The sequence below is a fragment of the Cherax quadricarinatus genome, chromosome 20 (genome assembly GCF_038502225.1).
Source record: "Cherax quadricarinatus isolate ZL_2023a chromosome 20, ASM3850222v1, whole genome shotgun sequence".
Taxonomy (NCBI): domain Eukaryota; kingdom Metazoa; phylum Arthropoda; class Malacostraca; order Decapoda; family Parastacidae; genus Cherax; species Cherax quadricarinatus.
The window spans coordinates 2,702,866-2,725,911 of NC_091311.1; the positions used below are offsets into that span (position 1 = coordinate 2,702,866).

General features: G+C 49.0%; 1 protein-coding gene across 1 annotated transcript in view; it reads left to right on the forward strand.

Annotated features, from left to right (window-relative positions):
* Positions 1 to 1,724: 1,724 nt before the first annotated feature.
* Positions 1,725 to 23,046, forward strand: part of LOC138852973 (ionotropic receptor 21a-like) — a 31,532-nt gene continuing 10,210 nt past the window's right edge. The window contains exons 1-8 of the mRNA XM_070086857.1: positions 1,725 to 2,141; positions 2,326 to 2,589; positions 2,884 to 3,007; positions 5,938 to 6,146; positions 8,207 to 8,417; positions 8,905 to 9,086; positions 17,180 to 17,340; positions 18,173 to 18,359. Of these exons, the coding sequence (XP_069942958.1) occupies positions 1,725 to 2,141; positions 2,326 to 2,589; positions 2,884 to 3,007; positions 5,938 to 6,146; positions 8,207 to 8,417; positions 8,905 to 9,086; positions 17,180 to 17,340; positions 18,173 to 18,359 (1,755 nt within the window). The remainder of the gene's footprint in view (positions 2,142 to 2,325; positions 2,590 to 2,883; positions 3,008 to 5,937; positions 6,147 to 8,206; positions 8,418 to 8,904; positions 9,087 to 17,179; positions 17,341 to 18,172; positions 18,360 to 23,046) is intronic.

A 23,046-nucleotide genomic window follows, 5' to 3' on the forward strand; every position in this document is an offset into this window, starting at 1 on the left:
TATCATTGTTCTCCATAACAGTCTTCATGATACTGTGTATCATTGTTCTCCATAACAGAGTCTTCATGATACTGTGGTATCATTGTTCTCCATAACAGAGTCTTCATGATACTGTGTATCATTGTTCTCCATAACAGAGTCTTCATGATACTGTGGTATCATTGTTCTCCATAACAGAGTCTTCATGATACTGTGGTATCACTGATCTCCATAACAGAGTCTTCATGATACTGTGTATCATTGTTCTCCATAACAGAGTCTTCATGATACTGTGGTATCATTGTTCTCCATAACAGAGTCTTCATGATACTGTGGTATCATTGTTCTCCATAACAGTCTTCATGATACTGTGTATCATTGTTCTCCATAACAGAGTCTTCATGATACTGTGGTATCATTGTTCTCCATAACAGAGTCTTCATGATACTGTGTATCATTGTTCTCCATAACAGAGTCTTCATGATACTGTGGTATCATTGTTCTCCATAACAGAGTCTTCATGATACTGTGGTATCATTGTTCTCCATAACAGTCTTCATGATACTGTGTATCATTGTTCTCCATAACAGAGTCTTCATGATACTGTGGTATCATTGTTCTCCATAACAGAGTCTTCATGATACTGTGGTATCACTGATCTCCATAACAGAGTCTTCATGATACTGTGGTATCATTGTTCTCCATAACAGAGTCTTCATGATACTGTGGTATCATTGTTCTCCATAACAGAGTCTTCATGATACTGTGGTATCATTGTTCTCCATAACAGAGTCTTCATGATTCTGTGGTATCACTGATCTCCATAACAGAGTCTTCATGATACTGTGGTATCATTGTTCTCCATAACAGAGTCTTCATGGTGAGGTGATCGTGGAAGTCTTGATGCCGGTGGAGAGCTCTTGATCCAAGGAATTTGTGTTCCCTTTCCCTAGAATCAATTATAATTTCCTCCTATTATCCATGAATAAAATAATAACAATAATAATAATAATATCAACAACAACAACAATAATAATAATAATAATGATAATAATAATAATAATAATAATAATAACAATAATAATAATAGTAATTATTATTATTATTATTATTATTATTATTATTATTATTATTATTATTATATAATATTAAAAATAATTAGAAAAATAATTATGGCAATTATAATAATATTTATACATATATTACTACTACTACTACTACTACTACTACTACTAATAATAATAATAATAATAATAATAATAATAATAATATATTAAAAATTACTAATTACTACTAATAAAAATATAATTAATATAATAACTATAATAACGATAATAATAACAAAATCAAAATGCCTTTAAATTTTCCTTGAAAGAACACTAACTAGCGTTGACCTTTGTTGGTATCAAGAAGAAAGTTGGAGTGACAGGTTGGGGTGGGCGTTGGTCAATACTGTACAGTCAGTGATCATAGGATCAACATCAAAGATTCAAGACGATGAAGAGGGACTTAAGATCTCTGACACATCCACGCGCTAACATATCTCAGAGTTGCACGACTGTGAGGCATCTGTCTGCTGTATAAGCAGACAATCACAACCTTCCTTCCTTCCTTCCCTAACTTTCATCCTCATGCTCTTTCTCCCTCCCTTCCCGCTTTTCCAGCCATTCCTTATACGGTTTCTGTTTTTGCTCAGGCTGTTTATACATCTGACGCAGTATCTACCTCCCTCTCAAGTATGTACCATGAGGAGGCCCCGGGGAAGCAAGATCATACAAGTCGCTCTTACTATATACTTCACATTCACGGGCCTAGAAATTCCTCTATTGGCTGCAGCGTCGTTGGGAGTTAAAACCCACGGGGGTCCATCTTCCCTGGCGTCATTACCTCCCTCAGAAAGCTTTTGGCCACAGGGAAACACTCTGAGAAGTGCAGCGTCAGAAGTAAATGAAACAGAGGAAGGGTTCTCCAACTCAAATGCGCCCCTACCTGAAGGTGTTAGCAGACGCCTCCTTCAGGTAACTGATGGGGTGGCGTTAGCTGGCGTATGTGCGAGTCTGGCGTCCCATACAGTGGGAGGGACACATCTAGCACCTCAGACAAGAGAGGTGGCTCATCTGCTGTACCAGACTGTTAGCCTTCACCTGCCTGGCTGTCACAAGGTAAGTTATGAAAATTTAAAAGGAAATTCGAGCATAATGTGACCATTGTTTTCAAACTGCATGATTTACGTTTCTAAACTGCATGACCTATGTTTCCAGACTGCAGGATCTATGTTTCAAACTGAATGATCTATATTTCCATTTGACTGCTTTTTCCACGTGTCTCACACCGGAACACTGCCAGGTTGTGCTATACAAGACAAACAGCAGCGGTGCCAAGAACAGCAACCAAATGAATCCGGGTGACCGAACGAACCCAATTATGAAGATTAATGAGCTGGACGATCTGGTGAGCCAGCTGGTGAACAATTGGGAAGAGGACCTTATGGTGTGGGATTTGGACACCTTTCTGGCCAAGCCTCCAGCAACCTTCTATATTTACAAGACGAGCCACAGTCGCGTCCAGGAAGAATTCTGCGTGGCCTTCGTTGTTCTTGCTGACCTGGAAGTGAGTTATTTGTAATAAGATTTAATTATAAAATAATTTGTCATCGTGACTCACGAAATCGTAATGATACAATTGCAAACAACCCACGGTACGGGAGGGGCTTGAACTCGCGTCAGGTGAGTCGTAAAACTTCAGCCAGCTGGCCAAGTGACGTCTGGCCTGGAGTTCTACGATTCACTTGCCGCCAATTCAAGCCCCACCCGTACCGTGGTTTAATTTGTCATATAATACACTCACAAGGCAAGATATCACAAGCTCACTGAAACAAATTAGATATATATCATGATGATTCAGGGGATCGGTGCAGCGTTCAGCAGCCTGAGGGAGGACTCCTGGTATGAAGGATCCAGCAAGTACATCCTGGCCTTCCCTGGTCATGTAGTGGAGCCTTACCAGTTCATCTCTCACAATGTTCTCAGTGAGTATCCTATGCTGTACCCATCCTTCCTGAGTTATGATCATCCTATGCTGTACCCATCCTGCCTGAGTTATGTGTTCATCCTATGTTGTACCCATCCTGCCTGAGTTATGATCATCCTATGCTGTGTTCATCCTCCCTGAATTATGAGTATCCTATGCTGTACCCATCCTGCCTGAGTTACGATCATCCTATGCTGTACCCATCCTTCCTGAGTTATGATCATCCTATGCTGTACCCATCCTCCCTGAGCTATGATCATCCTATGCTGTGTTCATCCTCCCTGAATTATGAGTATCCTATGCTGTACCCATCCTGCCTGAGTTATGATCATCCTATGTTGTATCCATCCTCCCTGAACTATGATCATCCTATGCTGTATCCATCCTCCTTGAGCTATGATCATCCTATGCTGTATCCATCCTTCCTGAGTTATGATCATCCTATGCTGTACCCATCCTGCCTGAGTTATGTGTTCATCCTATGCCGTACCCATCCTGCCTGAGTTATGATCATCCTATGCTGTACCCATCCTGCCTGAGTTATGATCATCCTATGCTGTATCCATCCTCCTTGAGCTATGATCATCCTATGCTGTATCCATCCTCCTTGAGCTATGATCATCCTATGCTGTATCCATCCTCCTTGAGCTATGTTCATCCTATGCTGTATCCATCCTCCTTGAGCTATAAGCATCCTATGCTGTATCCATCCTCCTTGAGCTATGATCATCCTATGCTGTATCCATCCTCCTTGTGCTATGATCATCCTATGCTGTATCCATTCTCCTTGTGCTATGAGCATCCTACGCTGTATCCATCCTCCTTGAGCTATGATCATTCTATGCTGTATCCATCCTCCTTGAGCTATGATCATCCTATGCTGTATCCATCCTCCTTGAGCTATGTTCATCCTATGCTGTATCCATCCTCCTTGAGCTATGAGCATCCTATGCTGTATCCATCCTCCCTGAGCTATGAGCATCCTATGCTGTATCCATCCTCCTTGAGCTATGAGCATCCTATGCTGTATCCATCCTCCCTGAGCTATGAGCATCCTATGCTGTATCCATCCTCCTTGAACTATGATCATCCTATGCTGTATCCATCCTCCTTGTGCTATGAGCATCCTATGCTGTATCCATCCTCCTTGTGCTATGAGCATCCTATGCTGTATCCATCCTCCTTGAGCTATGAGCATCCTATGCTGTATCCATCCTCCTTGAGCTATGAGCATCCTATGCTGTATCCATCCTCCCTGAGCTATGAGCATCCTATGCTGTATCCATCCTCCTTGTGCTATGAGCATCCTATGCTGTATCCATCCTCCTTGAGCTATGAGCATCCTATGCTGTATCCATCCTCCCACAGTGAGTGTGCGGCGCTAAATATTTGTTCCCATAGTCTCCTCAGCGGGTATCAGTCCAAACATTCTTGATTCACTCGTAATGACACGATTGCAAATAAACCATACCATGGGCGGGGATAGAGCCCGCGGTCAGAGAGTCTCAAGACTCCAGACCGTCGCCTTAGCCACTGGACCTGCTAGCTACATTAAGATTCATCCAACTAGGTATATGTCTACACCATACGAAGGTTAGCATAGGCACTACTGTGACCACCTCTGTGGTCACAGTGGTGCCTGTGCTAACCTCCTATGGTGTAGAAATATACCTAGTTGGATGAATCATATTTTGACTAGCTGGTCCAGTGGCTAAGGCGACGGTCTGGAGTTTTGACTGTCTGACCGCGGGTTCTATGTCTGACCGCGGGTTCTATCCCTACCCGTGGTATGGTTTATTCTTGATTCACTCCTGATTAAGTTGTCATTAAGATATCTTTCATGATTATTTGCTAACTTATCTGTTTTTCTTTTTTTTTTGTATTTCACGAAGCGCTAGACCCGTGTGGGTTAATCAGTGCGAGGAGTGGTGGAGGCTCGGTCCGCCGTCCGCTAATATTGGCATGGTCTCTGACCAGTCAGATTGTTAGGACTTGGTGAGAACTTGGCACTATATGCTTGGTGAGATCCTGGCACTATATGCATGGTGAGAACCTGGCACTATATGCATGGTGAGAACCTGGCACTATATGCATGGTGAGAACCTGGCACTATATGCTTGGTGGGAACTTGGCACTATATGCTTGGTGAGAACCTTGCACTATATGCATGGTGATAGCCTTGCATTATATTCATTGTGAGAACCTGGCACTATATGCTTGGTGAGAACCTGGCACTATATACATGGTGAGAATATGGCACTATATGCTTGGTGAGAACCTGGCACTATATGCATGGTAAGAACCTGGCACTATAGGCATGGTGAGAACCTGGCACTATATGCACGGTGAGAACCTGGCACTATATGATTGGTGAGCACCTGGCACTATTTGCTTGGTGAGCACCTGGCACTATATGCTTGGTGAGCACCTGGCACTATTTGCTTGGTGAGCACCTGGCACTATATGCTTGGTGAGCACCTGGCACTCTATGCCTGGTGAGCACCTGGCACTATATACCTGGTGAGAACCTGGCTCTACATTCTTAGTTCTCCCTTGTGAGAATTCATGGTACCTGGTTCTTAGTGAGTGTCTATCAGTGAGTTATTTACCTGGTTTCTAAATACATAAAAAAAAAAATCCACATTTTTTTTTCTCGTTCTGTCTATAATAACTGAAGTTCATACTTTCGTGTACTTTTATTCTTCATCTTCTTACCAAGGATTCCGTCCAGCAGACGAAGGTTCGAGCCTGGTTCGCTCTTCATCCAGTCATGTACCAAGATACCATCCACTGAAGAAGATATTTTGTCTAACTATTTGTTATACCACCATTCAGGCATCACCTACCGAGGTTCATGTACCGAGATGTACCCAGCACTACACAGCCCATCACACTCTGACCTGAGCTCAACTTAGTGATCCTCCACAGGAACGAGCTACAACCTGGTGGTGGCGTCACAGGTGAAGCAAGACACTACTGGATCTTCCTCGAGTGTGTCTCGGGTATCCAACGTGTACCAGCTGCTACAGATGTGTCCCTACTGCGCCTCAGGAAACCCTCAGCTGAAGGTAGCAGCTGAGTGGAGCGTCACCACTGGCTTTCTCAGTGACACGCCTCTCTTCCCAAACCTCTTTAAGGTGGGTATATCTACTTGCATTTCTTCCCTACATCACTGAATGTGCAAGCCAGAAGCTCTTATCTCACTTCAGCTTATTTCATAACCTAAACCTATATAATTATGCTCTTCCTCCATTTTCTTGCCCAGGATGCGACCAAGAGCAGTCACCTAATATCCGGATACCTATCTGCTGCTAGGTGACCAGTGGCAAAAAGTGTAAGAAACATGGCCAACGCTTCTAATGGCCTATGGATTAAACCTGGGTCAGTTAGTTATGAGCCGAAGGCGCGACCTGAGCCCCAAATCTTCACCTGTATTAGTAAAATTTGATCCCGACTATTTAAAATGCTATTTTTATATTTGTTTATCAAAACTTGGTACATAAACAATGTGCTGTTATTCTATTTTATGTGAACAAATAAATGCACTGAAATCCTCCCACTGAGAAGGTTTTGTACCATGGACTCGCTCAAATAAGGTCTTGTACTCAAGATTCAGCCATGCATTATCAACTTCTCTGTTTCAAAATCAAGGCAATATTTTGCTTATTTTCTCATTATACCCATTATCCTCCTGGAAGCTCGTCTGGCTCTGTTACGCCCTACTCTCCTTAACCCAAACTCTTCCACTCAGTTACCTATTGCATAAGCGGTTCCCTAACCAAATACTCATTGTAGTAACCTAATTAATTACCTTCTGTAGTTGCCTAACAACCTACCGTTAGTTTAATATCATTATTACGCACCTTATACCCATCCTGTGGGCGGTAGTCAAAAGATTACTGAGGTACATAATGGGTCCAAGGACTGAACCCCAAAGTTTAATTCTGGTCACATTAATATTGAGTTATTTCTGCAAACATGAGTCAGGTCACACATACAGTGAGCAAAGTCAGGGTATTTTTCCAGAATGGTTTGTAATATACCACAGTGGATAAAATACTTTGACATTTTTTAAACATATCTGAGTGAGTTGTCTCTAAATTCATTAAATTTATCGCACTCCAGTACATAGTGACGCAGGGTGTGACAGTAGTCCATCTGGCAAAGTTTACATTTCGTTTGGTCTACATCTGGTGGTGGTGATTTAACCTGCCAAAGATACTTGTAACCCAGCCGGAGCCGGGCAGTAGTGACATCCAAGAGTCTGCTTATTTTGTTGGAAGAGCCATAGACATGTATCTCTTCCTGAGTGATAGAATGATGATAGATGGACTGACTGGTGTCAGTTAAAGTTCTTATAGTATTATTGTTCTCAGACTGCTGACTGACAGCCCAAGATTGTAATCCACTCCTTGTTTGAGTTACCTAAACAACTACCTACAGTGGACCCTCAACCAACGGCATTAATCAGTTCCAGAGGGCTTGCCGTTGGTCGAAATTGCCGGTGGTCGAGTTAATTTTCCCCATAAGAAATAATGTAAATAGAATTAATCCGTTCCTGACACACAAAAATCTGATTTTTTTTTTACATGAAATATACATTTCCTTATAAGGAAGGGAACGAGACATGCTAAATAAACAATAATTAAATGTCACTTACCTTTATTGTGGAGTTGTTGATGAGTGATGTGCCAGCAGCAGGGAAATTCAGAATTGTCTATTGCTTGGAAGGAGAATCCCCTTCCAGAAGGACTTCATTTCCATCGTAATTCTCACCCTTTTTAACACAGGCTTGGCACTAGAAGCTTTCTTGGGACCCATGGTAGCTTATTTAGCAGTTACAAGCACTAGAAATAGTGGAATTATACAAAATATATGGTAAGCACACGTGGAAACCGACCACAACAGCTTGTAAACAATGGCACACTGACTTTCGGAGTGGCTGGGCCCGCTCAGGCCGCGCTCCGGGCACATAGACACATTCCCAACAAACGTCGTTGGTTAAGTTTTTCGCCGTTGGTTAAGGCATTTTTTCTACGGCAAAAATCACCGGTAGACGAAATTACCATTACTTAATGCCGCTGTTAGTTGAGGGTCGACTGTATTGTAGTTACCTAATATCTACTGTAGTTACCTACTCAACTATTTACTACACCAGTGGTGACCTGATCTAATGGGTGGCGTGTTGGGTGTGTAGAACTTCCAGGGCCACCAGATGAGGGTGGTGACGCTCGTCTACGAGCCCTTCAGCTGCTACCATAAGGAAGGAGATCACCTGGTACCTGCCGACAACTGCGTCGACAACAACATGCTCAGGGAGATTGCCCGCTCCCTGAACTTTACCTACATCTTTGTGGAGCCTAGGGACGGCCAGTGGGGACACAGACTTCAGAATGGCAGCTACACAGGTACTCCCGCTAGTTACGGTCAAGTTATACTCATAAGTTAAAGTCGTCCATCTTGTTTGAGCTTCTTGTTCAGCGAGTTTTGTTACTTATACTAAGTCATGTTTAACATCAGCGAGTTCTTTCATATTTGTATGCTGCTCTTCATATATGTATTTTATTTCCTTAATAACTTGTTCTTTCTCACTTACATTATTAACTATGTTATTATTATTATTATTGTTATTATTATTATTATCATTATTATTATTATTATTATTATTATTATTATTATTATTATTATTATTATTATAATCAGTAACCCCGTATAGGCAATACTGAACTAATTTTCGCAATTAAAAATCTTACAATTCAAATATCCTCACACACTTAGCAAAATCGAAAACTTCCACCAGTAATAAAACTGCTTCGTTGACAGCCATCGCATGCTCTATTATTGTTATTCCCATTCCTATTTATTGACCTCATTCCCATTTCTAATTGGGAGCAGGTGTTATCGGCGCTGTGGAGCGTATGGAGGCAGACTTCTCCCTCAATATTGCCATCACACAGGACCGTGAGGAGAAGGTTGACTGTACTATAGGTTACCACATCGAACCTCTGACCTTCGCCACCACCAAACCTCGACTCCTCAATAAGGCACTGGCTCTCCTCCGTCCCTTCACCTACCAGGTGAGGCTCTCCTCCGTCCCTTCACCTACCAGGTGAGGCTCTCCTCCGTCCCTTCACCTACCAGGTGAGGCTCTCCTCCGTCAATTCACCTACCAGGTGAGGCTCTCCTCCGTCCCTTCACCTACCAGGTGAGGCTCTCCTCCGTCCCTTCACCTACCAGGTGAGGCTCTCCTCCGTCCCTTCACCTACCAGGTGAGGCTCTCCTCCGTCCCTTCACCTACCAGGTGAGGCTCTCCTCCGTCCCTTCACCTACCAGGTGAGGCTCTCCTCCGTCCCTTCACCTACCAGGTGAGGCTCTCCTCCGTCCCTTCACCTACCAGGTGAGGCTCTCCTCCGTCCCTTCACCTGCCAGGTGAGGCTCTCCTCCGTCCCTTCACCTACCAGGTGAGGCTCTCCTCCGTCCCTTCACCTACCAGGTGAGGCTCTCCTCCGTCCCTTCACCTACCAGGTGAGGCTCTCCTCCGTCCCTTCACCTACCAGGTGAGGCTCTCCTCCGTCCCTTCACCTACCAGGTGAGGCTCTCCTCCGTCCCCTCACCTACCAGGTGAGTCTCTCCACCGTCCCTTCACCTCCCAGGTGAGGCTCTCCTCCGTCCCGTCACCTACCAGGTGAGGCTCTCCTCCGTCCCTTCACCTACCAGGTGAGGCTCTCCTCCGTCCCTTCACCTGCCAGGTGAGGCTCTCCTCCGTCCCTTCACATGCCAGGTGAGGCTCTCCTCCGTCCCTTCACCTACCAGGTGAGACTCTCCTCCGTCCCTTCACCTACCAGGTGAGACTCTCCTCCGTCCCTTCACCTACCAGGTGAGGCTCTCCTCCGTCCCGTCACCTACCAGGTGAGGCTCTCCTCCGTCCCTTCACCTACCAGGTGAGACTCTCCTCCGTCCCTTCACCTACCAGGTGAGACTCTCCTCCGTCCCGTCACCTACCAGGTGAGGCTCTCCTCCGTCCCTTCACCTACCAGGTGAGGCTCTCCTCCGTCCCTTCACCTACCAGGTGAGGCTCTCCTCCGTCCCTTCACCTACCAGGTGAGGCTCTCCGCCGTCCCTTCACCTACCAGGTGAGGCTCTCCTCCGCCCCTTCACCTGCCAGGTGAGGCTCTCCTCCGTCCCTTCACCTACCAGGTGAGGCTCTCCTCCGTCCCTTCACCTGCCAGGTGAGGCTCTCCTCCGTCCCTTCACCTGCCAGGTGAGACTCTCCTCCGTCCCTTCACCTGCCAGGTGAGGCTCTCCTCCGTCCCTTCACCTACCAGATGAGGCTCTCCTCCGTCCATTCACCTACCAGGTGAGGCTCTCCTCCGTCCCTTCACCTACCAGGTGAGGCTCTCCTCCGTCCCTTCACCTGCCAGGTGAGACTCTCCTCCGTCCCTTCACCTGCCAGGTGAGACTCTCCTCCGTCCCTTCACCTGCCAGGTGAGACTCTCCTCCGTCCCTTCACCTGCCAGGTGAGACTCTCCTCCGTCCCTTCACCTGCCAGGTGAGGCTCTCCTCCGTCCCTTCACCTGCCAGGTGAGGCTCTCCTCCGTCCCTTCACCTGCCAGGTGAGGCTCTCCTCCGTCCCTTCACCTGCCAGGTGAGACTCTCCTCCGTCCCTTCACCTGCCAGGTGAGCCTCTCCTCCGTCCCTTCACCTGCCAGGTGAGACTCTCCTCCGTCCCTTCACCTGCCAGGTGAGACTCTCCTCCGTCCCTTCACCTGCCAGGTGAGGCTCTCCTCCGTCCCTTCACCTGCCAGGTGAGGCTCTCCTCCGTCCCTTCACCTGCCAGGTGAGGCTCTCCTCCGTCCCTTCACCTGCCAGGTGAGGCTCTCCTCCGTCCCTTCACCTGCCAGGTGAGGATCTCCTCCGTCCCTTCACCTGCCAGGTGAGGCTCTCCTCCGTCCCTTCACCTGCCAGGTGAGGCTCTCCTCCGTCCCTTCACCTGCCAGGTGAGGCTCTCCTCCGTCCCTTCACCTGCCAGGTGAGGCTCTCCTCCGTCCCTTCACCTGCCAGGTGAGGCTCTCCTCCGTCCCTTCACCTGCCAGGTGAGGCTCTCCTCCGTCCCTTCACCTGCCAGGTGAGGCTCTCCTCCGTCCCTTCACCTGCCAGGTGAGGCTCTCCTCCGTCCCTTCACCTGCCAGGTGAGGCTCTCCTCCGTCCCTTCACCTGCCAGGTGAGACTCTCCTCCGTCCCTTCACCTGCCAGGTGAGGCTCTCCTCCGTCCCTTCACCTGCCAGGTGAGGCTCTCCTCCGTCCCTTCACCTGCCAGGTGAGGCTCTCCTCCGTCCCTTCACCTGCCAGGTGAGACTCTCCTCCGTCCCTTCACCTGCCAGGTGAGACTCTCCTCCGTCCCTTCACCTGCCAGGTGAGACTCTCCTCCGTCCCTTCACCTGCCAGGTGAGACTCTCCTCCGTCCCTTCACCTGCCAGGTGAGGCTCTCCTCCGTCCCTTCACCTGCCAGGTGAGGCTCTCCTCCGTCCCTTCAACTGCCAGGTGAGGCTCTCCTCCGTCCCTTCACCTGCCAGGTGAGGCTCTCCTCCGTCCCTTCACCTGCCAGGTGAGGCTCTCCTCCGTCCCTTCACCTGCCAGGTGAGGCTCTCCTCCGTCCCTTCACCTGCCAGGTGAGGCTCTCCTCCGTCCCTTCACCTACCAGGTGAGGCTCTCCTCCGTCCCTTCACCTGCCAGGTGAGGCTCTCCTCCGTCCCTTCACCTGCCAGGTGAGACTCTCCTCCGTCCCTTCACCTACCAGGTGAGGCTCTCCTCCGTCCCTTCACCTGCCAGGTGAGACTCTCCTCCGTCCCTTCACCTACCAGGTGAGGCTCTCCTCCGTCCCTTCACCTGCCAGGTGAGGCTCTCCTCCGTCCCTTCACCTGCCAGGTGAGACTCTCCTCCGTCCCTTCACCTACCAGGTGAGGCTCTCCTCCGTCCCTTCACCTGCCAGGTGAGACTCTCCTCCGTCCCTTCACATACCAGGTGAGACTCTCCTCCGTCCCTTCACCTGCCAGGTGAGACTCTCCTCCGTCCCTTCACCTGCCAGGTGAGACTCTCCTCCGTCCCTTCACCTACCAGGTGAGACTCTCCTCCGTCCCTTCACCTGCCAGGTGAGACTCTCCTCCGTCCCTTCACCTACCAGGTGAGGCTCTCCTCCGTCCCTTCACCTGCCAGGTGAGGCTCTCCTCCGTCCCTTCACCTGCCAGGTGAGGCTCTCCTCCGTCCCTTCACCTGCCAGGTGAGGCTCTCCTCCGTCCCTTCACCTACCAGGTGAGGCTCTCCTCCGTCCCTTCACCTGCCAGGTGAGACTCTCCTCCGTCCCTTCACCTGCCAGGTGAGGCTCTCCTCCGTCCCTTCACCTGCCAGGTGAGGCTCTCCTCCGTCCCTTCACCTGCCAGGTGAGGCTCTCCTCCGTCCCTTCACCTGCCAGGTGAGGCTCTCCTCCGTCCCTTCACCTGCCAGGTGAGGCTCTCCTCCGTCCCTTCAACTGCCAGGTGAGGCTCTCCTCCGTCCCTTCACCTGCCAGGTGAGGCTCTCCTCCGTCCCTTCACCTGCCAATTGAGGCTCTCCTCCGTCCCTTCACCTGCCAGGTGAGGCTCTCCTCCGTCCCTTCACCTACCAGGTGAGGCTCTCCTCCGTCCCTTCACCTGCCAGGTGAGGCTCTCCTCCGTCCCTTCACCTACCAGGTGAGACTCTCCTCCGTCCCTTCACCTACCAGGTGAGGCTCTCCTCCGTCCCTTCACCTACCAGGTGAGGCTCTCCTCCGTCCCTTCACCTACCAGGTGAGGCTCTCCTCCGTCCCTTCACCTACCAGGTGAGGCTCTCCTCCGTCCCTTCACCTACCAGGTGAGACTCTCCTCCGTCCCTTCACCTACCAGGTGAGACTCTCCTCCGTCCCTTCACCTACCAGGTGAGGCTCTCCTATGTCCCTTCACCTACCAGGTGAGGCTCTCCTCCGTCCCTTCACCTACCAGGTGAGGCTCTCCTCCGTCCCTTCACCTGCCAGGTGAGACTCTCCTCCGTCCCTTCACCTGCCAGGTGAGGCTCTCCTCCGTCCCTTCACCTACCAGGTGAGGCTCTCCTCCGTCCCTTCACCTACCAGGTGAGACTCTCCTCCGTCCCTTCACCTACCAGGTGAGGCTCTCCTCCGTCCCTTCACCTGCCAGGTGAGGCTCTCCTCCGTCCCTTCACCTGCCAGGTGAGGCTCTCCTCCATCCCTTCACCTGCCAGGTGAGGCTCTCCTCCGTCCCTTCACCTGCCAGGTGAGGCTCTCCTCCGTCCCTTCACCTGCCAGGTGAGACTCTCCTCCGTCCCTTCACCTACCAGGTGAGGCTCTCCTCCGTCCCTTCACCTGCCAGGTGAGACTCTCCTCCGTCCCTTCACCTACCAGGTGAGGCTCTCCTCCGTCCCTTCACCTGCCAGGTGAGGCTCTCCTCCGTCCCTTCACCTGCCAGGTGAGACTCTCCTCCGTCCCTTCACCTGCCAGGTGAGGCTCTCCTCCGTCCCTTCCCCGGCCAGGTGAGGCTCTCCTCCGTCCCTTCACCTACCAGGTGAGGCTCTCCTCCGTCCCTTCACCTGCCAGGTGAGGCTCTCCTCCGTCCCTTCACCTGCCAGGTGAGACTCTCCTCCGTCCCTTCACCTGCCAGGTGAGACTCTCCTCCGTCCCTTCACCTGCCAGGTGAGGCTCTCCTCCGTCCCTTCACCTGCCAGGTGAGACTCTCCTCCGTCCCTTCACCTGCCAGGTGAGACTCTCCTCCGTCCCTTCACCTGCCAGGTGAGGCTCTCCTCCGTCCCTTCACCTGCCAGGTGAGACTCTCCTCCGTCCCTTCACCTGCCAGGTGAGGCTCTCCTCCGTCCCTTCACCTGCCAGGTGAGACTCTCCTCCGTCCCTTCACCTGCCAGGTGAGACTCTCCTCTTACATTGTTTTTCTCTTTATTTAGGAAAAAATCCTCTATTGTTTTAGCGATGATTTTTCTCAGTTTTGTTTGTAGATATAAGAACCCCAGTGGAGATTGACAACCCCAGTGGAGATTGAGAACCCCAGTGGAGATTGACAACCCCAGTGGAGATTGAGAACCCCAGTGGAGATTGACAACCCCAGTGGAGATTGACAACCCCAGTGGAGATTGACAACCCCAGTGGAGATTGACAACCCCAGTGGAGATTGACAACCCCAGTGGAGATTGACAACCCCAGTGGAGATTGACAACCCCAGTGGAGATTGACAACCCCAGTGGAGATTGACAACCCCAGTGGAGATTGACAACCCCAGTGGAGATTGACAACCCCAGTGGAGATTGACAACCCCAGTGGAGATTGAGAACCCCAGTGGAGATTGACAACCCCAGTGGAGATTGAGAACCCCAGTGGAGATTGACAACCCCAGTGGAGATTGAGAACCCCAGTGGAGATTGACAACCCCAGTGGAGATTGACAACCCCAGTGGAGATTGACAACCCCAGTGGAGATTGAGAACCCCAGTGGAGATTGAGAACCCCAGTGGAGATTGAGAACCCCAGTGGAGATTGAGAACCCCAGTGGAGATTGACAACCCCAGTGGAGATTGACAACCCCAGTGGAGATTGACAACCCCAGTGGAGATTGACAACCCCAGTGGAGATTGAGAACCCCAGTGGAGATTGACAACCCCAGTGGAGATTGACAACCCCAGTGGAGATTGAGAACCCCAGTGGAGATTGACAACCCCAGTGGAGATTGACAACCCCAGTGGAGATTGAGAACCCCAGTGGAGATTGACAACCCCAGTGGAGATTGAGAACCCCAGTGGAGATTGACAACCCCAGTGGAGATTGAGAACCCCAGTGGAGATTGACAACCCCAGTGGAGATTGACAACCCCAGTGGAGATTGAGAACCCCAGTGGAGATTGACAACCCCAGTGGAGATTGACAACCCCAGTGGAGATTGAGAACCCCAGTGGAGATTGACAACCCCAGTGGAGATTGAGAACCCCAGTGGAGATTGACAACCCCAGTGGAGATTGAGAACCCCAGTGGAGATTGACAACCCCAGTGGAGATTGACAACCCCAGTGGAGATTGAGAACCCCAGTGGAGATTGACAACCCCAGTGGAGATTGAGAACCCCAGTGGAGATTGACAACCCCAGTGGAGATTGACAACCCCAGTGGAGATTGACAACCCCAGTGGAGATTGAGAACCCCAGTGGAGATTGAGAACCCCAGTGGAGATTGACAACCCCAGTGGAGATTGACAACCCCAGTGGAGATTGACAACCCCAGTGGAGATTGACAACCCCAGTGGAGATTGACAACCCCAGTGGAGATTGACAACCCCAGTGGAGATTGAGAACCCCAGTGGAGATTGACAACCCCAGTGGAGATTGACAACCCCAGTGGAGATTGAGAACCCCAGTGGAGATTGACAACCCCAGTGGAAATTGACAACCCCAGTGGAGATTGAGAACCCCAGTGGAGATTGACAACCCCAGTGGAGATTGAGAACCCCAGTGGAGATTGACAACCCCAGTGGAGATTGACAACCCCAGTGGAGATTGACAACCCCAGTGGAGATTGAGAACCCCAGTGGAGATTGAGAACCCCAGTGGAGATTGAGAACCCCAGTGGAGATTGACAACCCCAGTGGAGATTGAGAACCCCAGTGGAGATTGACAACCCCAGTGGAGATTGAGAACCCCAGTGGAGATTGAGAACCCCAGTGGAGATTGAGAACCCCAGTGGAGATTGAGAACCCCAGTGGAGATTAACAACCCCAGTGGAGATTGACAACCCCAGTGGAGATTGAGAACCCCAGTGGAGAATGAGAACCCCAGTGGAGATTGAGAACCCCAGTGGAGATTGAGAACCCCAGTGGAGATTGAGAACCCCAGTGGAGATTGACAACCCCAGTGGAGATTGAGAACCCCAGTGGAGATTGAGAACCCCAGTGGAGATTGAGAACCCCAGTGGAGATTGAGAACCCCAGTGGAGATTGACAACCCCAGTGGAGATTGACAACCCCAGTGGAGATTGACAACCCCAGTGGAGAATGAGAACCCCAGTGGAGATTGACAACCCCAGTGGAGATTGAGAACCCCAGTGGAGATTGAGAACCCCAGTGGAGATTGACAACCCCAGTGGAGATTGAGAACCCCAGTGGAGAATGAGAACCCCAGTGGAGATTGACAACCCCAGTGGAGATTAAGAACCTCAGTGGAGATTAAGAACCCCAGTGGAGATTGAGAACCCCAGTGGAGATTGAGAACTCCAGTGGAGATTGAGAACCCCAGTGGAGATTGACAACCCCAGTGGAGATTAAGAACCTCAGTGGAGATTAAGAACCCCAGTGGAGATTGAGAACACCAGTGAAGATTAAGAACCCCAGTGAAGATTAAGAACCCCTACTGGAGATTAAGAACCCCTACTTGAGATTAAGAACCCCTACTGGAGATTAAGAACCTCAGTGGAGATTAAGAACCCCAGTGGAGATTGAGAACACCAGTGAAGATTAAGAACCCCAGTGAAGATTAAGAACCCCTACTGGAGATTAAGAACCCCTACTTGAGATTAAGAACCCCTACTGGAGATTAAGAATCCCTACTGGAGATTAAGAACCCCTACTGGAGATTAAGAACCCCTACTGGAGATTAAGAACCCCTACTGGAGATTAAGAACCCCTACTGGAGATTAAGAACCCCTACTGGAGATTAAGAACCCCTACTGGAGATTAAGAACCCCTACTGGAGATTAAGAATCCCTACTGGAGATTAAGAACCCCTACTGGAGATTAGGAACCCCTACTGTAGATTAAGAACCCCTACTGGAGATTAAGAATCCCTACTGGAGATTAAGAACCCCTACTGGAGATTAAGAACCCCTACTGGAGATTAAGAACCCCTACTGGAGATTAAGAACCCCTACTGGAGATTAAGAACCCCTACTGGAGATTAAGAATCCCTACTGGAGATTAAGAACCCCTACTGGAGATTAAGAACCCCTACTTGAGATTAAGAACCCCTACTGGAGATTAAGAACCACAATGAAAGTAAGTCACGTTGGCTTTTTTGGGTTATCCCAGGTTCTCTACACATATGCTGCTATGTATGATAATCTATGTAACTGTATTTAGGTATAGCTGAATAATCTTACACAGGTGTGGATGGCGTTCGCAGCTACCCTGGGGCTGGCTGGACCCTTCTACTACATTGTGTGTACACTCTCCTCTCAGGCTGCTCAGCCTGATGCCACAAGACACTTGGCATCCCCAACCACCGTCGTCAAGGCCTCCCTCGTGGTTTTCGGAGCCTGTTTCAAGTTAGTCCTCGAGATGCACTGATTATTATTTTCTTCTATTACGTTAATGTTATATTTTTACTGTCACTTTATAACGGCTTACAAGGAAGTTATGTCTGTCACCTAGTGCTGTTACTTATACCACTGCATAATTGCTTGTGATGCTTCAAGCACCGGAGAGGAGAGAGTAGTCAGGCTCCAGCTTTCGTTAGAAGTCTCACATACATATTTAGACATGGATTTTCCAGTGTGAGCAAAATTATTTGGTATCCAAGCCTACTGTGTATGTGTGTGTGTGTGTACTTATCTATTCATGGTTGCAGTGGTCGAGACATAGCTCCTGGCCTCGCCTCTTCACTGATAGCTACTAGGTCCTCTTTCTCTCTCCCTGCTCCGTGAGCTTGATCATAGTCACATGTGCGACATCTACGTATCTTTAATTGCAGACGTATCGCCAACCAGTGGCTTTATCAATACAGATTCTAGGACACAACTTGAAGACAGTAGAACAATATACAAAAGATGAGGTAATCAGTCCCTCAGCCTTGAAGTTGGTGTGCAGAGCACCGTAATTGAAGAGATTCTGGAGCACAAGCAAGAAGGCTGGCGCTAAAATTAAATAGGCGTAAGTGTATGGGGACGGGTAGTAGACGAGGGCATAGTCACTGGTAGAGGGGATTCCCCAGTGGAAGTAGGTCATATCCAAGGGATTGGTTAGTGGTAGTGGTAGTTGCACTAGCCACGAAGAAGACACTGCAACATCAACAACATCAGCAGAGTCCTCTTCGTCCCTGTGTCTCTTAGCAGTGTCCTCCTCGTCCCTGGTTCACCTCCTGTCGTCTCATCTTTACAGCCAGAACATCAACTGGGTATCTGAGAGAAGCCCCAGAGTGTTCCTGCTGACCTTCGTACTCACAATGTTTGTGATGGTTACCGTATACGTGGCTATGTTGACAGCCACTCTCACCCTTCCTGCACTCTCACCTACACTCAACTCACTGGAAGAGCTCGTTCAGTCAGATTTCTCGTGGGGAATCCAGGTGAGTTTCTCTTATCCAGTGTATGTTGTTATTTTGTCTCCACTGGTCTTGGCTCACACACTTTGGTGCCTATATGCTAAATTTAGCAAGTCTGTTATCTGCGTATTTGACAGACTCCTAGCTCTCTGTGTATGTGTGTGTGTGTATGTGTGTGTGTGTGTGTGTGTGTGTGTGTATGTGTGTGTGTATGTGTGTGTGTGTGTGTATGTGAATGTGTGTGTGTGTGTACTCACATAATTCTCCTAATTGTACTCACCTAATTGTGGTTGCAAGGGTCGAGACTCAGCTCCTACCCCCCCCCCCCCTATTCACTGATCGCTACTAGGTCCTCTCTCTCTCTGCTTCGTGAGCTTTGTCATACCTCGCCTTAAAGCTATGTATGGTTCCTGCTTCCACTACATCACTTGCTAGGCTATTCCACTTCCTGACTACTCTGTGACTGAGGAAGTACTTCCTAACATCTCTGTGACTCGTCTGAGTCTTCAGCTTCCAATTGTGACCCCTTGTTTCTGTGTCCCCTCTCTGGAACATCCTGTCTTTGTCCACCTTGTCTATTCCACGCATTATTTTGTATGTTGTTATTATGTCTCCCCTGACCCTTCTGTCCTCCAGTGTCGTCAGTCCGATTCCCCTCAACCTTTCTTTGAACGACATTCCCCTGAGCTCCGGAGCTAGCCTTGTTGTAAACCTTTGTACTTTCTCTAACTTCTTGACGTGCTTGACCAGGTGTGGGTTCCAAATTGGTGCTGCATACTGCAGTATTCTCCTGACGTACACAGTGTACAGTGTCTTGAACGATTCCTTACTAAGGTATCGGAACGCTATTCTCAGGTTTGCCATGGGCCCATATGCTGCAGCAGTTATCTGGTTGATGTGTGCCTCCGGAGATGTGTTTGGTGTTAGGGTCACCCCAAGGTCTTTCTCCTTGACTGAGGTTTGCAGCCTTTGTCCACCTAGCCTATACTCTGTCTGCGGTCTTCTTTGCCCCTCCCCAATCTTCATGACTTTGCATTTGGCAGGGTTGAATTCGAGAAGCCAGTTGCTGGACCACGTGTCCAGCCTGTCCAAGTCTCTTTGTAGTCCTGCCTGATCCTCATCCGATTTAATCATTCTCATTAGCTTCACATCATCTGCAAACAGGGATACTTCAGAGTCTATCCCTTCCATCATGTCATTCACATATATCAAAAATAGCACCGGTACTAGGACTGACCCCTGTGGGACCCCGCTCGTCACAGGCGCCCACTGTGAAACCTCAACACGTACCATGACTCGTTGTTGCCTCCCTGTCAGGTATTCTCTCGTCCATTCCAGTGCCCTTCCTGTTATACACGCCTGATCCTCCAGTTTCTGCACTAATCTCCTGTGAGGAACTGTGTCGAAGGCACAGTGTCTTACCATCACGGATTTATGGAAGGCAAATCCTGTGTCATAAACCTTCTGGAGTTTTATGACACAGGATTTGCCTTCCATAAATCCGTGATGGCTGTTGTTTATAATCTCGTTTCGTTCCAGGTGTTCCACCACTCACCTCCTGATAATCTTCTCCATGCCTTTGCATACTATACACGTCAGAGACACTGGTCTGTAGTTTAGTGCCTCATTTCTGTCTCCTTTCTTAAAAATGGGGACTACGTTTGCCATCTTCCATACCTCAGGTACTTGCCCAGTTTCAAGGGATGTATTGAAGACTGTGGTTAATGGCACACACAGCATCTCTGCTCCTTCTCTAAGGACCCACGGGGAGATGTTGTCCATACTCCTCGCCTTTGAGGCATCGAGGTCACTTAGCAGCTTCTGCACCTCCTCCTCCTCCGTTGTTTGTATGTCATCAAGCACCTGTTGGAATATTCCCTGTTGGTGTTACCCTCTGCGCTGTCTTCTCAGAGCCATTCCTGTCTCTACTGTAAATACTTCCATAAATCTCATGTTGAGCTCCTCGCAGACCTTGTGATCGTTTCTTGTGGGTTCTCCACCTTCTGTCCTCAGCCTGATCACCTGGTATTTGACTGTTGTCTTCCTCCTGATGTGGCTGTACAGCAGTTTCGGATCAGACCTGATTTTCGATGCTATGTTATTTTCTTACTGTTGCTGGGCCTCCCTCCTTACCTGTGCATACTCGTTCCTGGCTCTTCGACTAATCTCCTTATTTTCCTGTGTTCTTCGCCTTCTGTACTTTTTCCATTCTCTATTGCACTTGGCTTTTGCCTCCTTACACCGTCGGGTAAACCAAGGGCTCGTTCTGGTCTTCCCATTATTTCTGTTGCCCTTGGGAACAAACCTTTCCTCTGCCTCCTTGCATTTTGCTGTTACGTATTTCATCATTTTATTTACCGACTTTCCTACCAGTTCTCTGTCCCACTGAACCTCTTGCAGGAAGTTCCTCAAACCTATGAGGTCCCCCCGTTTATAGTCTGGCTTTTCCCATTCAACTTCTGTTACCCTCTCCACTTGTAACTCTACTATGTATTCAAAGCACAGAACCACGTGATCACTACCTCCAAGGGGCCTCTCATATGTGATGTCCTCAATGTGTGAACTGCTCAGGGTGAGCACAAGGTTCAGTCTTGCTGGCTAATCCTCCCCTCTCTCTCTGGTACTGTCCTTAACACGTTGATGCATGAGGTTTTCCAGTGCCACATCCATCATCTTGGCTGTCCATGTTTCGGGACCCCCGTGAGGCTCCAGGTTTTCCCAGTCGATCTCCCTGTGATTGAAATCGCCCATAAGTGTGTGTGTGTGTGTGTGTGTGTGTGTGTACTCACCTAATTGTACTCACCTAATTGTGGTTGCAGGGGTCGAGACTCAGCTCCTGGCCCCGCCTCTTCACTGATCGCTACTGGATCCTCTCTCTCTCTGCTTCCTGAGCTTTGTCATACCTCTTCTTAAAACTATGTATGGTTCCTGCCTCCACTACTTCACTTGCTAGGCTATTCCACTTGCTGACAACTCTATGACTGAAGAAATACTTCCTAACGTCCCTGTGACTCGTCTGAGTCTTCAGCTTCCAGTTGTGACCCCTTGTCCCTGTGTCCCCTCTCTGGAACATCCTATCTCTGTCCACCTTGTCTATTCCCCGCAGTATCTTGTATGTCGTTATCATGTCTCCCCTGACCCTTCTGTCCTCCAGTGTCGTCAGTCCGATTTCCCTTAACCTTTCCTCGTACGACATTCCCTTGAGCTCTGGGACTAGCCTTGTTGCAAACCTTTGTACTTTCTCTAACTTCTTGACGTGCTTGACCAGGTGTGGGTTCCAGACTGGTGCTGCATACTCCAGTATGGGCCTAACATACACAGTGTACAGTGTCTTGAACGATTCCTTATTAAGGTATCGGAACGCTATTCTCAGGTTTGCCAGGCGCCCGTATGCTGCAGCGGTTATTTGGTTGATGTGTGCCTCCGGTGATGTGCTCGGTGTTATGGTCACCCCAAGGTCTTTCTCCCTGAGTGAGGTCTGTAGTCTTTGTCCACCTAGCCTATACTCTGTCTGCGGTCTTCTTTGCCCCTCCCCAATCTTCATGACTTTGCATTTGGCTGGATTGAATTCGAGAAGCCAGTTACTGGACCACATGTCCAGCCTCTCCAGGTCTCTTTGCAGTCCTGCCTCATCCTCGTCCGATTTAATTCTTCTCATCAACTTCACGTCATCTGCGAACAGGGACACTTCAGAGTCTATTCCTTCCATCATGTCGTTCACATATATCAAAAATAGCACTGGTCCTAGAACTGACCCCTGTGGGACCCCGCTCGTAACAGGCGCCCACTGTGATACCTCTTCACGTACCATGACTCGTTGCTGCCTCCCTGTCAGGTATTCCCTTATCCATTGCAGTGCCCTTCCTTTTACGTGTGCCTGATCCTCCAGCTTCTGCACTAATCTCTTGTGGGGAACTGTGTCAAAGGCCTTCCTGCAGTCTAGGAAAACGCAATCTACCCAACCCTCTCTCTCGTGTCTTACTTCTGTTACCTTGTCATAAAACTCCAGGAGGTTTGTGATACAAGATTTGCCTTCCATGAACCCATGCTGGTTTTCATTTATAATCTTGTTCCTTTCCAGGTGTTCGACCACTCTCCTCCTGATAATCTTCTCCATGACTTTGCACACGATACATGTCAGAGACACAGGTCTGTAGTTTAGTGCCTCGTTTCTGTTTCCTTTCTTAAATATGGGGACTACATTAGCTGTCTTCCATTTCTCAGGTAGTTGCCCAGTTTCAAGGGATGTGTTGAAGATTGTGGTTAGAGGCACACACAGCATCTCTGCTCCTTCTCTAAGGACCCATGGGGAGATGTTGTCCGGTCCCATCGCCTTTGAGGTGTCAAGGTCACTTAAGAGCTTCTTCACCTCCTCCTCAGTTGTTCGTATGTCATCCAACACTTGTTGGTATATTCCCTCTTGATGTTCCCTTCTGTTCTGTCTTCCCACAGCCCTTCCTGTCTCTACTGTAAAAACTTCCTTAAATCTCCTGTTCAGCTCCTCACATACCTCCTGATCATTTCTTGTGAGTTCTCCACCTTCTGTCCTTAATCTGATCACCTGGTCTTTGACTGTTGTCTTCCTCCTGATGTGGCTATACAACAGTTTCGGGTCAGTCTTGATTCTCGATGCTATGTCATTTTCATACTGTCGCTGGGCCTCCCTCCTTACCTGTGCGTACTCATTCCTGGCTCTGCGACTGATCTCCCT